Source organism: Armigeres subalbatus, chromosome 1 (genome assembly GCF_024139115.2).
Source record: "Armigeres subalbatus isolate Guangzhou_Male chromosome 1, GZ_Asu_2, whole genome shotgun sequence".
Taxonomy (NCBI): Eukaryota; Metazoa; Arthropoda; class Insecta; order Diptera; family Culicidae; genus Armigeres; species Armigeres subalbatus.
This window is the reverse complement of record NC_085139.1, coordinates 107,608,268-107,630,088: the sequence shown is the minus strand read 5'-3', so window position 1 is coordinate 107,630,088 and position 21,821 is coordinate 107,608,268. Positions and strand designations below refer to the sequence as shown.

Here is a 21,821-nt window from a genome sequence, read left to right as displayed (position 1 = left end):
TTTTAACGTAATTTATGCAAACTTTTTGTTATTTGGTAGTTCAAAAAAAGGCGCAAATGCATTGCCTGTGAGTTGTCATATAAAAATATTACGGAGAATACGTAATAAAGCTTTTTTGAAAAGTCGTGTAAAAATGAATTTCAAAAAGTGCCTGGGCAATATGCTCCACCGTAATCAAAGACGTTTCATAGCCCTTCATTAGTATTTTATATATCCCATAATAAACAGGTTACAAATCCTTATGTGCTTGACATTAAAAAACCAACAGAAGTCCATTTAAGCAGGTGTGAATTACATTTCAATATTTTCCATATAATTTGGAAGCAACTGCTGCAGGCTCGCCGCGCTTGTGTCCAGTTGGTAAGAGCATATCGTCCTGCCTACACTGCACAGTGTTTTCTAACCCAGGAATTCGTGATCGAAAATGTTTTGGCCATGAAAAGTTGATTTTAGAGTCTCAGTGACTTCGGAGAAAAGTTTCAGTATGTTAAGCTCCATATTCTGTAAAAAAATTTTTTTTGACTAATCCCCCTAAAAGTGAGATGGAAATTCTCTTTCCTTCAATTATGGAGATACATCATTGGTGTCTTCGAGAAAGTTGTAGAAAAAGTTTCTACGAAAAATTTTGCTGTATAAGTTTTATTTCTATCTGCTATAGAAGTCGAGATATGGGTCGTTATTTATGAACGACCACCAAAAAACAGGTTTTTCACGATAATTTCGTCAATATATTTTTTAGATTTTTCAAATGTTCTACAAAGATGTCCGTCGCGATAAAAAACATGAACCTTTCGAAGACAGTTTCTTCTTATTTTCAATATTGACGGAGTTATTGACGATTTTCGGTTCAAAAATGGGCATTTTGACATTAACTGCATACATGTAGGGGCAAAATGGGGCAGAATTTTATTTAAGTAATTGAAAGTATAACTCATGCTCTTATGGTTGCATTGCAACATATATGTGACATAGCTTGACATAAGTGCCGTATGAACATCTTTTTCTTCTTCTTCTTGTTATAGGGTAAAAGTTCCGATAGTCGTGGGTGATCCTATAGTTGCGGTAGTAAGGTATACTCAAAACTTACAAATCAATCGCAGCAACCCACACCGTCAAACAGTTAGTATATCTGTCAGTTTCTGAACCGAGCCATAATATCTTTGGTAGCCCTTCTAAACTGGTAAATATCATCAAAATACCTTAACATTTTTTCGTCTATGCACCAATAGTTGCGGTAGTGTTCCTATAGTTGCGAGTCCCATTAAAAAACAATGAAATTCGTAACTATAGGAACGCAAATTAAAAAATATCGCAACTATTGGAACATTGTACCAGTAATTGGAGTTGTAATTTTAGGCTTGAAAAATGAATTCTCTTCCAACAGAAACATTGCAATATCAAAATAGAAGCGGAGAGCTATCGAATGCATATTAAAGGTAGGTGAAATAAGATTCGATATTATTCTGGGAAAATGAATAGTGTTGGAACGTGCTTAGTTCCTCCACTATTGGAACATTTACCCTATATAAAAAATGAATTGGTCTGTATTGTGCATAACTAAGAAACGGCTAGATAGATTTTCTTCATTTCTTCAGCAAATTTGTTTTATAAACATGTCCGACGGATTTACAGAATATTTTCTAATGTAAGAATCTCGACCAAAATTGGAAAAAATATGAAAAATTGAAAATAAAATTTATATGGAAATTTTAAAAAGGTAGATCGCATTCTCGCCTACTGTGCAGGACAACGTCTACAGGGTCATCTATAGTCTTTACACTTAAGCCAGACCTATGATTTAGCCAAATACAAAATTTTCTAAATGATTATGGATGGATGTTTTACAGAACTGACATGAATTTCAAATTCCGCGGGAAGAAACAACGCGTATTTAAAAAAAAAATCATCAAAAAGTCACGTTAAAAGCGACCCCAGTGTATTTGGGCAAATTGTATTATTTTAGAAATCACCATACAGCCAGGAATGCTGATAAGAGGAAATGCAGTATCGGGTAAATCAGTAATCTTTATTGAATGGAAACTATGGTTAGCGACGCCTCAAACATCATAAGTTTAAATATAATTTTATGAAAGCAATTCGAAGGTACTTGTTTTACCTATTTACTTTTCGAAATATCCCAGAATAATAAAAAGCCGGTTTGCTACGTCTAAAACATCACCATATTGCAAAACAGGTTAACAGAAAAGTGTTCCAAAAATTTTAGTTTATTTCTTTTCATTTAGAATTCTCTAGAAATACCAATATCCCGGTATTTCTGTGTAAAATATCCGTCGATTCGATAATCTTTTTCAAAATTTGGACATTAAAACAAGACATAGGTCTGGCGTAAGTGTTATTATCATGAACTAGATGACCCGGCAGACGTTGTCTTGCACAGTAGGTGAGAATGCGTATGCGTAGTAGAATGAGTATGCGTAGATACATCAGAATGCCCAACTGAGTGTTCCAGTGCAAGTTTTCCGGACATTTTGCTAGAGTAGCTCCAGAATGTTGAGCAAACAAACGTGAAAAGTTACATCAAAACTGTAACTTTTTGTATTTTGCTATTATTTTCATTGTGTAATAGAAAAATTCTTCCACATTCACATAGTATGATGGTGTTACAAATACTAATAGCTTCCAACTGATTTTTACCCTTAGTTGGGTATAGTTTTCTAGAAATCAAAGGGGGGCGTTTTGGCCAGGTGGGGCGCATTATACCGTCTTACCCTACTCATCATTTTTTTTCCAAACTTCAGCCTTCAGCCAGCCATCAAGTTCGCTTATGGCTAAAGTCTTCAAATGTACATACCAAGGACATGCCAAATCCATCACCATCAATTCCAGACCTCCGATCAGATCTTCGTGGGCCCATGTCGTTTGTAACCAAAGGATCCCATAGCCTATCTCTTATTGAGATTTTGATGTCTGAATACCGATAGGAACACGAGTAGTAACTTAATCTTACATTAGAATCAAAGTAAGTACGCTTTTAACATTATCATATTACTAGTCGACCCAGCAGACGTTGTCCTGCATAGTAGGCGAAAATGCCCATGCGAAATTCCCATACAAATCTTTTTTCTAGTTTTTCACGGTTTGCTCAATTTTACTCGTAATTTTCACATTAGAAAATATCATATAAACCTGTCGGAAACTATAACGAATGTTTCTGCTGAAGAAATGAAAAAAATCCATCCAGCCGTTTTCGAGTTATGCGGATACGAACACAGACCATTTCATTTTTATATATAAGAAGATTGTCATACACACGTCATATTTAATAAATTGCTCAAAGTATTTTGCCAGATCATGAGAAGGCTGGATAAACACATTATGGGATATCCAACAAAATGTTCGTTATCGAATTCATATTTAATATACTTTTCATATTATATTTAATTGAATATCCACTAATTCAATACAAAGATATGGAGAATACCTAATACATTTTTATTTCTTGTCTTGTTTGTTTACTTTATTTATTCTATAAATTTAATTTATTACTTCTGTCCTTATATTCTACCTATTTCAAATAGTGTACTTGAACAGTATTGTTCTTTCGAAAACTACATTCAAGCATATATTAACACTTTAAAGTGTAATTACGTACACCCTTAGTACCCGTATCTATGGAATCGGAAGATTTGATGTCATTTTCATTGAGAACATTATTTTATTGGTTGCCTTCTAGATAAGATTTTTTTAACGGATTCGTGCATAGCTTTTCCGGCTTATCTCTATGTTTTTATTTCAGACTAGCATTTCGCCTAAAATAGATTTATTCTCTGATTAGTTCTCGAGTTATGCAGAAAATTTCTGGTTCATTTGTGTAGGAGCCTCCCTTTCCAAAGCGGGGAGGGTCTCGAACCATCTTGAGAACCTTCTCCGGCCCCAAAAATTGTGCATACAAATTTCCACGCCGATCGGTTCTGTAGTTTCCGAGTCTATAAGGCTCAGACAGACAGAAATTCATTTTTTTGTATATAGAATACTCAGACTTGTTTGCCTTCTCATAGAAAAAACTTCATTTCTCCTAATCGCTGGCTCGAGCGTAAGCATATGCGGTATTTCGAAAATTTCGTTTCAGGTGGTTCGAAACGAAATTCCGCGAATTTCGCGGAATTTGAGCATGGCGAAATCTGATTTCTTGATTTCGTTTCGTTTCGTAAAATTGCAAAAATTTCGCTAGAAAAAACTAGCTTCTAACGAAATTAAACGGAATTCCGCGGAATTTCGAAACGAACTTAAACTAATCCATACTTTATATCATAAAAAAATTTTGGCTGCGCCGCTGAACAAAATCGTTAAGTTGTTTTCAAAACTTTAGGTTATACATTTTTTTCTATTAACGCTTACTCACCCCATTCTTAGTCGACAAATACGTAAGTAGTTTTCTTCTATAAAACGTCTTCAGTGTTTCCATGATTAAAATTTTGTGATATTTTTTTACTATTTGCACAATATGAATGCGGAATGATCGCGTAGCAGAAATTTGTTTAACCAGTGTGCAATCGATCGTGTTGATGCTGATCACGCCAGCTAGTGTGGGAGAACGCGAAGTGATAAAACCATTGGCGTAAACAATGGAAAATTCTAGGGGGTCTAACTTTTTTCAAATTATTTCTACTTTTTCACTCAAAACAATTAAGTTATCGTTTATGCTCAATGCTAAAAAAAAAACAAGTATATATTGTTCGCAAGTTGGCCAACCAAACAAACATTGACCTATGTACATACAACACATCCATTGACGACTTGAACATTATAAATTATGGTCCACAACACTCATCCTAGTGTAAAGTAAAAGAAATGTTTTGAAAAATCATACGAGCCTTAGCAAAGCAAAATTGGATTGGATTGGAAATTGGATCTGTGGATTTTTATAATCCATCCAACAGCATTCCAAGTTCTTTCTCATCAAAATTTAAATTACCTCTCTTTAAAATCTGAAAGATTTGCCAAAACTTTGTCGAAAATTAAGAAGCCTAAATTGTTTACTGAAAATTTAAAATTTTTAAAAAATAGCAGCATTACGAAATCCCTAAAACACTTTACCAGACAAATCGGAAATGCCTGAATTGGATAGATGCATATGAAATCAATACCAAATTTTCAAAACGACTTATCTGCTTTTGATTCAAACGACGATTTGGCGATTCTGATAGCACTCCCAAGCAAACCAACAACATCAACGCGTAGTAGGAGCCTTCGCCTACGTGTTGATAGGGTTGATTTGCGTGGGAGTGCTATCAGAATCGCCAAATCGACGTTTGAATCTTTGTTTACAAAGGCAGATAAGTCATTTTGAAAATTTGGTATTGAAATATTGTATCACATTATTGATTCTGCGCCTTGTATATTTTAGAAAGCATGAGATCATAATTGTTTTCCACAAAACTTCAAGAAAACTTGAAAACTTGATAAAATTTAAATATTGCTCATTTGCTGAGAAATTTGATTGATAAAATCAGGATTTGTTTTAAATTCTTCGGTCATCTAAGCATGCTAAAGTCAGCCAAATAGATCATCATACGTTGATATACCTAATTTAAAAAGATTGCCAAATTGGCAAAGGCTTAGTTTCATGTTCTTGACAAATAATCATAATAAAAAAAAATCTGATGATAATCACAATCCTGAGACGTATGTTGATATAATTTTGATATGGCCTTTATCATGAGACATAGCCCCCGAATCAGTTCATTATCGCAACAGATTCCGAAAAACGTCTCTCACGGTATGCCACCTATCTAGAGAGTATACAGACATAAAAGTGAAAGATTTTGTCTTTCTCCTTTGGATTCAAACCCTGTGATTTTCAAAAACCAAAAAAAAATGTTTTTTTTTCCTGAATTATTCGAAATTCAAAAAACATGAAACCAAAAACAGATTCAACAGATTTGAAAAGAGAGAAGATGAATAAAATTCACTATCTGTAGTTAAGCTCAGACAGCTAGATATGTGCAATACTTATGCGAAATAGCAAAAATTCTAGGGGGCTATTTGGATCCTAGGTGGGGCTTTAGCCCCCCCTAGCCCCCTGTAGTTACGCCAATGGATAAAACTAATGTCTGCATCAAAGAGCTCAAAATTATTTAGTGCGGAATCGATCGTGTTGTAGAAGATTATTAAACGAAGCACATTGATCTTGCGTTGGATTGATTTGAAACACAGTTTTCATTTTCTTGATTTCAAAATAACTTCGTTTACAATAAATATTTTGTCGCTTACCAAGGGGTTTCACATGAATACTTTCTCAACTAACCAACGATTCCTTTTCCGTAGCGCTCACGGAGATACAGAGCATACCTCGGTCTCTTAAAACAATGAGTGTTACACTAATTTTCCTCTCCTAATACTAAATTGACCATAAGCACCGTTATTGACCAGCATCGTTATTGTTCATGAATTGGAAACTCCGAAGCAAGTATACAATAAGAATAACTTTTTTGTATCCCAAGAATATTATTTAATTGGTGAGCTATGCATATTTGCTGTTTCTCGGCCAATCATGATTAGCAACTACAACTTGTACAGTTAAGAAACGTTATTAAGCCTCTCTTCGACTATTTGCACCATATGTGAGGAACATTGCAGATTTGTGGGCATTTCTAGACCTACGCATGGAATTTGCAAAAAAAAATCCAGAACGGGTTGAAAGATCATTTAAATTGCTGAAAATTCTTTACTTATGATTGCTTTCAGCACATACTGACCATAACAGCTGTTCTCATCTGTCAAGGAGACACACACAATAGATCAGTTTGTCGAGCTGATTGTATATAAGACTATCGGTCTAGGAAATGCGCATGATTCTTCTAGTGAGCACATGTATGCTATATATGTAGACGAGGAATAAGAAGGAATAAATTTTGGCAGACACACTCTTTCCAATTGTTGATCTAGTAATATCAATTCTATATCTGCGTATACGCCTGACAGATGTGGATACATAGTAAAGTATTCCACTAAATAAAAAAATTAATCTAAGCATTCGTTTTCAAATTTTGACTGAGTCAATACTGTAAAACCACGCTGACAAGATAATATATACTTCATAATTACATAATTCTTAAGTGAACTAAGGCTTTAAACGAAATTTGAATCCGTATATGAAAAATCCCACAATTTCTTTATTTTTATATACTTTATATAAAACTGATATAAAATTGATCAGATTCAGGAGCACACGCTCCACGATGAATTCCTATGAAAGCGGCACAAATGTTGGGTATTGCCTTATCGCCAATGGTATATGCGGCGAGAATGTGGCGATTTATCACAGATTGCCTCTTCAGTCATCATAACTCTTTTGGTCGCAAAACAGTTAATAGACTTCGAAGTGAAATCAGAATTGCGTACATAATGTAAAACCAATTCAATAAAAATTCCGCGGAAAAAAAATCAAAATTTCGTTTCGTTTCGAAAAATTTCGAATTAAATAGACCTCGATTTCGTATCGTTTCGAAGTCTCGAAAGAAATCTATATTTCGTTTCGTTTCGATCCGAATCAACATAGATATTTTAAATTTCGTTTCGTTTCGTTTCGTTAGGAAAAAGTGTGTTATCGCATACCCTTACTCGAGCGCTATATTGAACAGTAGATTCGAAATGGCATCGCCCTGCTTTAATCCATCTAAGGTAACAAATGACGTCGATATTTCATCCGCAACCCTTACACTTGATTTCGATCCGTCCAACGTTATACGAATCAGCCGTATCAGTTTCGCTGGAAAACCATGTTCTAGCATAATTTGCCATAATTCATTTTGTTTCACTGAATCGTACGCCGCCATGAAATCAATAAACAGATGATGTGCCTGCAAGTTGTACTCCCGGAATTTATCAAGGATTTGTCTCAGGGTAAACATCTGATCCGTCGTTGATCGGCCCTCACGAAAATCTGCTTGGTATTCGCCGACGAAGGACTCTTCAAGCGGTCTCAACCTGTTGAACAGAATACGGGACATAATTTTGTACGCCGAATTAAAGAGGGTTGTTCCTCGGTAATTGGCGCACTCCAGTCTGTGCAATTTCTTAAAGAGAGGGCAAATGAGGCCGTCCAACCAGCTAGCAGGCATTTCCTCGTATTCCCATATTTTCGACATAATATGGTGTAGAACTTCATAAAGCTGCTCACTGCCATGTTTGAGAAGTTCAGCCGAGAGCTGGTCCTTCTCCGCAGCCTTATTGTTTTCACCTCTTTAAAAGCTTTTTAACCTCATCTAGTGTAGGCGACTCCACAGCTTGTCCATTGAGGGTGCTTGGTGGCCTTGTGTCACTGCTTCTGCCTCATAAGCAGGAGATTAAGGGTTTGATCCCTGGCCCTTTCCAATTTTCCTATTAGATAATTTCGTTAATCATATAACTCAATCTCTTTGCAAATCAAATTCTCATTGCTAGCAAGTATGATTCTAAATATAGAATTGTTTTAAAGCTGCCTGTTACTTAGTAGCAGTAAATAAAAATAGATTGGTATTCATTTGTACCCGCATACGAATGCTATATACGGTCGCTATGCTCGTGCAGGCCTCATACAAGTAAGAATGTGTGAGGTTGATGTGCGGGTAGCGATGGTGTGGTAGACGTGTGCGTGGTATTAGAATCCAATAGCATTCAAATTCTAATTGGAAAAAATGAATCCCATTAGAATTCACTTTAATACTTTCTCGTTACTCTAGTACTTCTAATTCTCATTCATATGTTCCCATCCCATAAATCGCATCACTTACCAAAGTGAATTCAGGTAATATATCCCTTCTCACTAACATAATATTCTATCCTGAGATGATCGTGGAGATGCAGAGGTATACTCGGTCTCTAGTAACAACGAGAGTTGAACTAATCATCCTTCCTTTCTTTGATGACCGTAAGGGCGTGGCCGGCGCCGTAATTGATTTAGTAAAATGCATTGAATTTGATAGCTAAACCCAAGTTCCATTCAATTGGTTCCCTGTGCAATTTCGCAAGTTCTAATCAATCACGGAGTAGCAACTACGAATTGTACGGTTATCCTGCTCATGCTCATGCTCATGCTCATGTAGGCGACCCCACAGCTTGTCCATCGTCGATAATATTTATTCTGTTCATCGATGCACCGTCACTTCCACTATTCAACAAAGTCTCGAAGTGCTGCTTCCAATTGTCATCAAATTCCCTTCTTAATCGTTGCACATGACGGGAGATGGCGCTGTCTTTCTCCGCACGCCATTGACAGTCTCATAAAATCTCCGCATATCGTTCTGCTCCATTTTTTCCTGCGCCTCGCTAATAACTTGTTCTTCATATTCTTTCTTCTTTCTGCGGTGGGTTCGTTTTTCGGCTGCTCTTGCTTCCTTGTACCGATCTCTATTCGATCGGGTACCCGACACCAACATCCGGCTTCTGGCAACGTTCTTCTCGTCTGTCACTCTCTGACACTCCACATCGAACCAACCCGTCCTGGGTCGCCTCTGTGCAGTCCCTACCACTTCTCGTACTGTTGTGCTCATCGCTCCATAGATCGTTGATGTTGTCGCTAACGTTGATTGCACTTATCCGTTTGCGTCTCCGATAACAATTATTTTCACGTCATGCTTTGGGCACTCTCCATAGGCTTTATCAAAACATTCATAAAACCTGTCCTTCACGTCGTCGGATTTATAGTTTGTAGGTGCGTAAACGTTGATTAGGCTGTAATTGAAGAATTTGCCCCGTGTCCTCAACACACAGATTCGTTCGCTACTGGGTTTCCACCACATCACTCGCTTCATCAGCTTGCCCATCACTACGAAACCAACTCCATGCTCTGCTTTTCCGCCGCCGCTTTGTTAGATGTTATACTTAAATGCAGTGTTGGTCGTGGGGTCCACGGCTCAGAATTCACGTTCTCCGGATCTAGGCCATCGGACTTCTTGAATAGCGGCCACGTTCACTCCAACCTTCTGCAGTTCACGAGCCAGAAGGCTCACTCGTCCAGGTTCATTTAGGGTCCTGACATTCCAGGTACCGAGTTTTCAATCATAGTCCTTATTTCGTTGTCGGGTCGGTTGCCAAAAATAACGTTCTCTTGCTGCCTTACCGGGGTCGCGTTACCTACATCGCGCTGGTGGGGCTGCCACCTTAGGTATAGTTGATGCTATACAGCATTTTGTTGATCAGCCGCTGGGTACCAGGCAGAGGCTGTTTGAGCCGCACCTCCTGGTGAACAGACGCTGGAGGCGTACCTTCTCACTCTAGCTGATGTCGGAAGGACAACAGGGCCCAGGCTGCACTACCAGCTAAGTACACAACCCTTGGCTGGCGGTCTTTTGTCATCGGACGCCCCGTGGAAGCGTGAGATAGGAACTTGTGGGGACCAGATCTCTGTTGGGCGCTCCTTCCTTGATGTCAACCCAGCATTTTGCAGCCCTTTTGGATCTTGTACCCATTTTAATTTTCTTTCCATTCCTCGATCTCTCCCTATCTCGATGGTCCCTTCAATATCCAGATGTGGAGAGGCGACTGTATTTGTATGCTTGAAATATAAACAATAAGCTTCTCTATGTCCACGTTTCTTGCCCTTCGAATAATGCATGTCACTAGAGGACTTGATTATCAAGGCCTCTACATGTCACCACATCTCCGCATTTAGTTGTGCTTGACTCGAATGACTCGAGAATAGTCGAACTCGACACGTTTCACGTGTCGATGACCATGTAATTCAAATGCATGGGAGGTATCGACAATTGTCACTTCATTTGAAACGCCTCTCCTCATACTAGACGCAGAATAAGAATAAGTGTATTTGGAATGTCAGGTTGCGATTTGTTATGGTTTCGTAGAATTTTACAATTTTGAATTCTAAAAAGCTACGTGGGTACTTTGCGTTTCGGAAGTTTTAGATTTAAAAAGTAAAGGTTTAGGCACACGACTTTTGCTGGCTTAATTTATTCCATGTTATTTGACATTATACTGCACTTGTCATAAGACGAGTTTGTAAAATTCCATTTAATTCCACCACTTAGATAGATTCGTATTTCACCTCAACAGTAACGCCGTCTTCAGTGTCTCGTACTTGACTCGACTTCGAAATCGAGTCGAATAAGAGACACTGAACACGGTCTTACTGTTGAGGTCGAAATACGTATCTGTCACAGGTACAGTCAAGTGGTGGAACTAAATGGAATAGTACAAACTCGTCTTAACACAGATAAAGACATTCCACTAAAAGCTTGCATTAGTTTATTCAAGATAAGTAATTTTTGCTTCCTGGTTGAACGTTATCTTTCTGTAATAGTGTTGGATATTTAAATAAACATTGCCCGAAATATAATACATTCTTAACAAATACATGAAAGAATTATATAATTTGAAAGTTCGGTAAAGATATTGCACATATTCCCGTTTTACAGAAGAAATGTGATTTTTAGTTTATATTATGTGAATCACAATTCCGCGTGTCACAAGCAGTAATTGAGTAAGAGAAATGATGAAGAAAAAGGTTACAATTTTTTAATAAAAATACAAAGTGATACAAGAGTAAATTCATTCGATAATTTATAATATCCAGTTTTTTAAGCTTTATTTCAGTGATTTTTGATAAGGTTAATACGTTCATCATTAGTAATCGTAGCAAAAACTTAGTACCTCATTAATTTACGAGCGAATTACTGATTTGGAGCGAATTCTTTGGGGCAATTCAATTAACTGATAAAGATTTCTTCATATTCCACCCAACCAATTTCTTCACTTTTTATCATCATCGCGTCGGTCTCCGTTGCATTTTTTCTTATCAACTTTCTGCTCGTATTCCGGACCATCACGGTCCATTCCGCGTTGTTGCTGATGACCGTGATGGCAATGATTAACTTCCCGTTTTATCTCACTTTCAACGGCGGATCTTTCCATATAGCCGGTGCTTAATCCCAGATCTGTTTTGATACTGCCCTCGATGGTGCACAGCGGGGCGACTTTTCTTCTGTTTTTCAACCCATTTTTTCCTATCTTGCCGGAAGGGCATAACTTATTGACGAGTTTGATCTTTTCTATTGTGGTGCCGCATCCGGGGGAAGATTCGGTTTTGATGGGCTGCTGGAAACCGTTTGCAAATTCCGTGCCGCATTTCGGCCCGAGATGTATTTTACTGAAGGATTTTGGAACTACCATCAGAAGGTTGTTTCCGTTGTCTCGATAGTTTCCGGTGAAGTGGTTTTCATTGTTTCCACCTTTGAATTGATTTGTTGGTTTGCTGAATCCCGTTTTCGATTGAACTTGTTGATCGGATTTATCGTTGGCTTCCTGCTTCTTTTGCCACTCGAGAACGTTGGTGAGCAAACGAATATATCTGTGCACAAGAATGTTTTCTTAAGAATGTACATATTCGGACAGATAAAACTAAACTTACCGAATGGCCATTCGTAGTATCTCGTTCTTGGACAACTTCTTATCCGGTGGATGGGTCGGAACTAGTTTGCGAAGTTCTGCGAAAGCGCCGGAAACGTTCTGTTGGCGCCAACGTTCCCGGGTGTTGGTGAACATTTTTCGAACCACTGTTCCACCTCCAATCCCTAGCTTAGTTCCGGCTAGATTCAGGACTGGAAGAACCTGCGGTTGATTGGTCATGGGGCTCAATTTGTTATAGGATGATGTTTCCTCTTTTGATGAACCTAATAGAATGCGAAAACAAATTATCAATGAACAAAATTAGTGTCAAAGCAACATTATTATCAATGGTTTTAAATTGGGCTGGATCATTAGTACGGAAGTTGGAGTGAAAAAAGTATTCTAAACGGTGACTTGCAGAAGACTCGAACATGTTGGCTACATGCGCTCGAGGACCTCAGGCCCTTAATTGTTTAAAGATACCCTGATACTTGGCTACCTAGTTGGCTACAGCATCGATACATCTATGCCTGGCGTATTGTGTTCCACTAGTTTTCCCGAACTTTTATGGTCCTTAACGCGTGCAACCAGCGTGTTCGTGACCTTCCACAAAGGTGCCGGCTTCTATTCGGTTCTCTGTTGAATATTGTTTCCGCTATTTCTTCTTCCGACATTCGCTTCAAGTGACCATCCCACTAATGTCTACCATATTTTATACGATTCAAATATTTTCTCCTTTGTACACTTGCTTCATGCGTCTGGGCCACACACCATTTTCTAGTTCACCTCCGAGTACTTTTCGGTCGAAAACCCCGAAAGCTTTTCGGTCAGCCTCTTCTAACGTCCACGCTTAGTGTCCGTAAAGGGCCATTGGTAGTAAATCTCGTTTCCGTCTGCATGTTGCAGGAACTAAGACCTAGTTACGTAATTTGTAGGAGGCCCTATACGTCTTTCAAAACAATACGTCTTTTAATGATTCTGGATGATTATCGCCCGAGACAGATTAATATAGAGCTCTACAATACGACCAGCATTACTATTAAGACGTTGTGGCCAGCCAACCCGGAGTTCTCGTTTGTTTTCCCTTCTATAGATCTCATCCCTCCTTATCCGTGAGGTAAGATGCGCTGCTACAAAGCAACATCATGCTGAGGGTGACTGGGTTCGATTCCCGGTGCCGGTCTAGGCAATTTTCGGATTGGAAATTATCTCGACTTCCCTGGGCATAAAAGTATCATCGTGTGTTAGCCTCATGATATACGAATGCAAAAATGGTAACCTGGCTTAGAAACCTTGCAGTTAACAACTGTGGAATTTCAATCAAAGTTAATTGCCTATTTCCGGGGATTAAACCACCCGACTTGGACATTAATTCACAATGTTGTGAAAACTCATATGTGAATATGTACGTTATGTGGAAGATATTGATTTGGAAAATGTATTGGAGGTAGCCACTTTCCCTGGGACTCGAATCCATGACCCTACAGTACGCTAGACGCTTAGTCAAATCACTCGTAATCCATTTTCTCAAGCCAACACTTCCACATGTGTATAGTACACTTTTACATTAGAGGAGCGTGAGTATTTAGAATGTCTGGCGGCTATACACATTCTACATCAGCAACTGTACTGATCAAGTGAGGTTGCGTTAAGCTATTTACCAGTCGGTCGTCTGTGCAAGTGCTTAATGAACACTAAGCTGCGAGGCGGCTCTGCCCCAGTGTGGGGATGTGATGCCAAGAAGAAGAAGAAGAAGAAGAAGAAGAAGAAGAAGAAAAAGAAGAAGAAGAAGAAGATATCTTATCCCGAACTTCTTATATGTTGGAGGAGGCATTAGTACAACATCAAAGTGGTGCTGTTAACGAAAGTATGCAAACGAGAACGGTTGCTATATGGGTAACCGACATCCCGTGAACGACACTCGTAATCTGTTGATTGTCCATAGGCAACAATCGCAGCAACCTGCTTAATTAAATGTAGTTTAGTTCCTCCACTCAAATAAAATTCTCTCACTTTTCGTTTAGTCTTGTAGCAGTACGCACGTGTTTTGTTCTTTCTTCTCGAACCTGATCCAGGCTCTGTTAGCTCTCGATCAGGTTATGGGCCTGGTCCGGAGACGAGCCAGCCTCGGGCTGAAAGTCTCCTTAATAAAGACACAAAAAAAAGGTTATGGGCCCAGTATCAAAAAGCAGAAACTGTTCCAGAAAATATAACTCATGCTAGAAGTTTTCTGTTTTACTGGAAGCTGTCTGACGATGGAGTGGGTACGAATCGTGAAGCTGACCATCACAAACTACGAAGCATGGTGTTTTCAGATGCAATCACTGCGAAGACGCGAGCAAGTATGTCGATCCTAGAACTTCTCCAAATCCAGTGACGGACGCATGGCGTGAAGGAGGTGAAAAGGCGCTTGATGAGAGCCAGTACAGTTTGATTCAGGGTAAAACGATTGCCAAGGATACCTGGGCGGCATTGAAGAGTCATCACCAAAAATCATGTCTATCTGGTACAAAGTTTGAAGAATTTAACTACCGAAGATGGATTTTTCTCTAATTAGAGGCAAATTATCCAACATCGGAAGTAGTGCGCTGGAGTGAAGGTGTGTCTCAAAGTGGCATTAATTCTTCTTGGATTACCGGACTCGTTGAATCCGTTAACTACTGCTTTTGGAAGCTAGAGATGAGGATGATCTGTCGGGTTTAGCTGATAAGCAGAAAAAGAGGAGCGGCAGTTGGGATGAGTAAGCGCTGCGGACCAACGGAGCACCACAGTAGAATAATATTACGTGCTACTTTTATGGACAGCAAGAGCATCGGAATTCGGAAGCAGACTGTAAAGCCATTTTGGAAGAAATGAGTAAGAACAAGAAGAAAGAAGAAGCCATAACAGTTAGGAATGGACGTTTTCCAAAAAAACCATGATTAATCGACCTAGCAGTAATGGTGCCTTTCTCGTGCATTATAAAAATAGTATTTTGGCCATTACTCTTGAGCCCATAGTCCGATCTGCCCAATTTTCAATAGGAAGCAATGGTAGACTATCTTGCGTCGAATGTAATTTGTTGCGAGTAAATCGACTAAGGATATGTGCCTGAAAAATAAGTAACATTTTTTTACTCAATTTTTCTTTTAAAAAAGTGGTATTTTGGCCATAACTTCCGAGCCCATAGTCCGATCTGACCAATTTTCAATAGGAAACAATGGCAGAGTATCCTGCGTCGAATGCAACTTGTTGCGAGTAAATCGGTTAAGGATAAGTGCATGAAAAATGAGTGACATTTTTTTCTGTAATAAAAGTGATATTTTGGCCATAGCTTCCGAGCCCATAGTCCGATCTGACCAATTTTCAATAGGAAACAATGGCAGAGTGTCCTGCGTCGAATGCAACTTGTTGCGAGTAAATCGATTAAGGATAAGTACCTGAAAAATGAGTGACATTTTTTTTGGGTGGGTGCGCACAGACGAACACACATACACACACACACACACACACACAGACATCACCTCAATTCGTCGAGCTGAGTCGATCGGTATATAACACTATGGGTCTCCGGGCCTTCTATAAAAAGTTTGTTTTTGGAGCGATCATATAGCCTTTACCGTATACTTAGTATACGAGAAAGGCAAAAAAACGATTCAGATGGATCGATTCTCAGGAACCAAAATTTTTAATATTTTCAGAAATATGACGTAAATCCATAAAGTTTAAACCCATATGTTGATGGATTGCTTGATTTTGATGTATACTAGAATTCAAGTACAATGTGTAGTCATCCATTATGGAACGTACACACGGTCAAGCAGTTTGACCAACATTGACTCCACCTCTCGTTTCTTCAAACATCCATCAAGTTTTACCAACAGCGGCACGAACAATCAATTTATCCGACCAACAATATCACACACGAACGACCGAAGCGCCAACTTGAGCACCAACCATCAAAAAATATATGGGGGTTTGTGCAACTTTACTACAAATGCTCAAACATGTTCGGCGAACCTTGACTCCACCCCTGACAACTCAAACCAAAATCAAACCGTTTTAATTTTTTCCAACCGAGCCGCCAACTGTCAAATGGTTGTTCGAACAACTTCACACACGTTCAAACAAAGCAGCAACCGAAGAGTTTTCTTGGGGGCGGAGTCAATGTTCGTCGAACTGCTTGACTGGTGTGTACGTTGCATTATACAAATCTAAATCGGTGATTAATTGTGATGTTTCTTTTATTGCTCTAACAAATACAAACACAGCTATATATGTAGTGAAATTGTCATTGTAGAGACGACAGGTGGTCATCCAGTGAACCTATAAATGCCAAAATATTTGAAAAAATTGCCGTTTTTAAACAGTTTTAATACAAAAAACCTGATAAGAAAATTATTTTGAGCTTTTTAGTGGAATGTCTTCACTTGTCATAAGACGAGTTAATACAATCCCATTGAATTCCACCACTTAATTGTATCTTGACAGATACGTATTTCGACCTCAACAGTAAGGCCGTCTTCAGTGTCTCGTACTTGACTCGAGTCGATCTATACTATACGATCCTGAGTCCGGATTCCCCCACTCGGCTGAGTCGGTCCGGCGCCCATTCCACAATCATCCACAATCACAAACATGAATGACCATATCTCTCAGCCGGTCGTCTACCAGGAGCTCAGCTCGGATCACTACCCGGTGGTGGCGGAAGTGGGTTCCTCGGTCAATCGGCATCAGCAGATCCGGAGAACTTACCACAGAGTCGACTGGGGCCGGTTCCAAATGTGCGTGGACAACAACATCTACGAAGCGCGGCCGGAAACGCCTGAAACAATCGATCGACAGCTACATTCCATCGAAGAGGTGATTTCGGTGGTCCGGAAACAACATGTACCGACGGCTAGGCAGGTAAGCAACTCCCTAAACATCGATACACTCACCAAAAATTTGATTCGATTGCGGAATGTCACTCGCAGGTAGTTTCAGCGCACTGGACTGCCTGAGCTTAAGGCACGCTGCAAACGAATCACAAAAATTATAAAGGTCAGAATGGTGGACCTCATTTCTCGAATAAGATCCTCACTCTCCCAGATTATGCAAAGCCGTTCTGCAAAATGACCAAAATACTAAAATCCAAGCCTCGGCCCATTCTATCTTTGATTCCACTAGACAATAATGGCTCTAAGAATCGCTTGATAACTCCTGCAGAGAAGGTCGCTGAAATAGGTCGTCACTTCGTCGGCTCACACAATCTTGGACAGAACATCGTCAGTCCACACGAAGCAGCCGTCAACGAGCATGCTAACAACATCCATTTGACTCCCAACGACTTCTCGGAAGAGTTGGAGATCTCAGCTGGCGAATTGATGGCCCATATCAGATTATCGAAGAACATGAAGGCCCCAGGCTTCGACAGCATCCTGAATCTCGAGCTCAAACAGCTGGAGCTGTAAAACCGCTGCTGATAACAAGGGAGAAACAAACACCGTTGTTTTAAATCGCCTGATCGGAAGGAGAAGTGTCCAGCTATTTTTGCGAAGGATGACCCGACGGACTCGCATCCCGACTTGCAGAACGTAATCATTGGTTGGTAAAGTCATCAACAGCACTGTCATTGAGTGAAGTCATGCCTCTGTTACGGGCATGGAATTCGGAACGCCGAAATAGGTCGTAATTTTGTCAGCTCGCATAATCTTGAGCAGAACAGCGTCCATCCGTCAATTCCGTCCACATGAACCATCCGTTAATCAGCATAAGAACAAATTCATCTAACTAGCAAAGTTCTAACAACGGAGGAGTTGGAGATTTTATGAAATCCGAAAAACATGAAGGCCCCAGGCTTCGTCAGCATCCTGAATCTCGAACTCAAACACATGAGTGCTTAATCTATGCGTCCGACTCAGCTACTTCTCATCGAAGGCAGCTAAATGTATCCCCACCCGGAATACATCTTCCAAAAGTTTCGTCGTATCAGTCTTCTCTCAAGGTTGTCCACGCTATTGATGTATGCGCCAATTTACAACATACATGTTTTACTGACCTGAGCTACTAACATCCTTAGACGGAACAAGTTTGTATCCAAAGCCACCGCCATTGCCTTACTTGACGTTGATAAGGGGTTCGACAATGTGTTACAGGATGGCCTGGTGTACGAGCCCCAACACTACAATACTCCCAGCCACTTGGTGAAAATCGGCGAAGATATTCCGGGTCTCAATCAGCGGAGCGAGTTCCAATACGTACGACATCATAGCACGCGCCCCTGCTGTTAAACCTAGGTATTCATCTCTGACATGCCAGAACCTCCAACGGGCGGCATTCTTCCCCTGTTTGCATAGGACACCTCTCTCGTCTACACAGGTAGAGTGATCGAAGCGCTAGTGGCAAAATTACAACGAGGCCTGGATGTGCTGACAGAGTACTAAAATCATCCTAAATGGTACGACAGGGAAATTAGCCAAGGATGCTGACTAACTTGGTTTGTCCTTTGACAGCAAGCTTATAACCAGACAACAGATAGACAAAACAGTGTCGAAGTGCAACGTTTTGTTGAAGCTATTGTATCCACTGATCAACCGTCGGCCGCCATTTTTCCTGAGAACCAGCTTGCTGTTTACAAGCAAATTATAAACTCATAAACATCCTGTAACATAATGATATCATATTCGAAAAATAAATTAACTCCCCCACCCCCCTTCCACACACTTTTATGTATTGAACCTCAATTTTTTTATGAATCGTCACGCTGGCTCCTCACGGATGGCCCCTAAGGGTTGTTCGTTTTATAGAAAGAAACGCAGCAGCAAAAAAGATCACCTACTATTGGTCTACTAAAGATTGCATGAAGAAAAATAAGTCGAAGGATATTTGGAAAAAATGCACGGGATTTTTTTTAAACTCTAGTCTAGTCTAGTGTAGTCTACACGTACACAGCCAGTTCGTGAAAGAATTCTGGAAAGTAATAGACTCGACTATACATACATCTATCACTTTTCTTGTCATTATTTACGTTTGAAGCACATCATAAATGTAGTTCAAACATAAAAGCGGCCAGGCCTACTGTGCAACGTTGTTTAATATATGTAACTGTGAAAATCGTGAAAATCAATTCTCAACATAATTTCACATATTATAAGCCATAGAAAGGGGACATCTCGTACCAACGATTAACACATCATTTCGATTTTGTACTTTATTTTGTGATATTTTACTTTATACACAGTATAAGAAAAGTCCAACCCCGTACTGCTAACCTTTTTAAATTAAATTGCTCCTAGAATTTTTGAGAAGAGTTAAAAAAATTTCCCGTATGTTTTCCCGTGCTTCTTTTTAAATATCATCCTTTATCTTCTTCTTCTTCATGCAACCTTTATTCGCCAAGTGCTGATTCCGTTATCTTTATCCTAACTGACTTCATAATCGTGACTAGCACGGTTATTAAACTTTGAGATCACTACTTCATTAAAATTTGTTCAGTAACAAATAGGTGTTAACCAATACCCGTTCAGTTGAATAATCTCCAAATTTCAGTGATATTGGTCTATCACAGAGAAATAGTTGTGAAGTTAGTCTATAAGCTAAGCTTATCTAACAATCATGTTATAACCTAACTAATAAAGACACACAAAAAAAAAATAATGTATCCATCATCTTCATTCAAACAATAAGTTTTTTTTTCATTCACATTCGGTCAGAACTTATCAATTTCATCCACACCAACCATTTTTCTCGTCCACCGATGAATGACGGGAATCATCTTCCATGCCGTCGCTTTCGTTGGAGGAAAAATCCGAAATATCCTCGTCGGATTCGTGTATGGCCGCCGAATTGCCGCACGCTAGTCCCTCACTTGAGCCCCCACCATTGAATGCACAATCCTTCGCGGTTTCGAATGGAACCGACACCAGGGCCGTGGCCATCACACTTGCATTGGCATTTTCGAACACTGTGAGTAATCCTTTGGTGGATGGCGGTAGTTTCGAATGGTTGGACATTCTTAATTTATGGGGAACGTTGCTACAACGTTACTTTTTTTTTTCTTCACACGCGGTTGGATCCTTTGCTTAAACGTAAAAGTCGGACTAGTTGATGCTGGCGTCTGGAAACGACTGAAGGTAGTCGTTTTTCATAATATCCTTCGAAGGGATAGGGATTCAGGTTGGAAGTTCATTTTGTGAGTTCCCTTTCTGATTGGATGTGTTCGCTTTGAGGGTGATTTGACTCCGCCTCTTCATTTAGGGAACGATCTCACGAAATATTTATATTTCATTTTTATTTGTATTCATTCTGTCTAATTATTTACTTTGATTCTAAGCAATAGAATAAGTTTTTTAAGCAATTAATTTATCTGCATTAGTTGTGAGTGCTGACATATGCTACGAGAATAGACGTAATAAACCCATGTCGAAAATTTTTGTTGTCGTCACTGGTGGAACATTTTTGCTGGCGAGAATTGGCTGGAAGGCAAAAAAATGCTATTCAAAATCACTGATCAATCCACCTAGCGACAACCTGTTGCAAGCAAATCGATTGAAGTTAAGTTAAAATCTGTTAGACTTCTCACGCTTTTTTGTATAAAAATGTACTTCTGAGTCCATAGTCCTATCCGGAACAATGGAACAATATTTCACGTTGAAATAGACTGAATCTGTTGAAAATCGTTCCCCGGCTGTTACACTCGACTCTCCGCATGACACCTTATAGCGCAATATTGAACAACAGGCACGGAAGTCGGAACTTCGTCGTAATGGGATTCGAACCAACTGTAGTGTTCACCCGAAATTTTCACACAGTTTTGCACACCATCCAACGTTGCTTTGCTTTTATAAGTCTTGTAAGCTTTCTGGGAAAGCTGTTATCGTCCATGATTTTCCATAGCTCTACGCGGTGTATACTGTCGTATGCCGCCTTGAAATCGATAAATAGATGGTGCCAGTACGATAGGACCTGGTATTCACCGGCGCGGCGCCAGAGTTCCGGTGAATGTGGGGCACCAGCATTTTTTTTGCGTGATTGGTTCATTTATAATTTAGCGTCAAAAGTAAGAATATGGATTAGTCAAGCGATAAATTAATTTAAAAAAAATGTCAGGCAGTTCCAAATGTAACGAAATTTTTATTGCATTTTATCGTCTATAATTAAAAAGGTCATTAGGATTTTTTTGAAATATTTTTCCAAAAACTTTCAATTCCTGTGTGATAATGGATAGACTATAATTGCGACAATTTGGGAAAAACTCCTGGAGAATTATCTTCCAAGATTTAAAAAAATCAAGAATACTTTCAGAAATTCCTATAGAAACTTTTTCAAAAATTATTTAAGTTATTCCTTCGAATACTATCGGAAATTCCATTATCTTGGAAATTTTTCTTGTAATTCCTCCGGAATTTCCCGAAATTTTTTTTTCCACTATTCTTGGACAAAATTTTCCTCTTGGGATTTCCCCAGAAAATCTCCCGGTAATTACCTACCAGGAAACCTGGTTGGCTACAGCGTCG

At 39.2% G+C, this 21,821-nt stretch overlaps 1 protein-coding gene across 1 annotated transcript; it reads right to left on the bottom strand.

Moving 5' to 3' along the window:
* Positions 1-11,507: 11,507 nt before the first annotated feature.
* LOC134205100 (uncharacterized) lies at positions 11,508-20,409 on the bottom strand. Its single transcript, XM_062680027.1, has 3 exons — positions 20,045-20,409; positions 12,368-12,629; positions 11,508-12,307 (listed from the first exon to the last, which is right to left on the bottom strand). The coding sequence occupies exons 1-3, from the start codon at positions 20,316-20,318 to the stop codon at positions 11,710-11,712; spliced, it is 1,134 nt and encodes a 377-aa protein (XP_062536011.1). The 5' UTR covers positions 20,319-20,409; the 3' UTR covers positions 11,508-11,709.
* Positions 20,410-21,821: the final 1,412 nt, after the last annotated feature.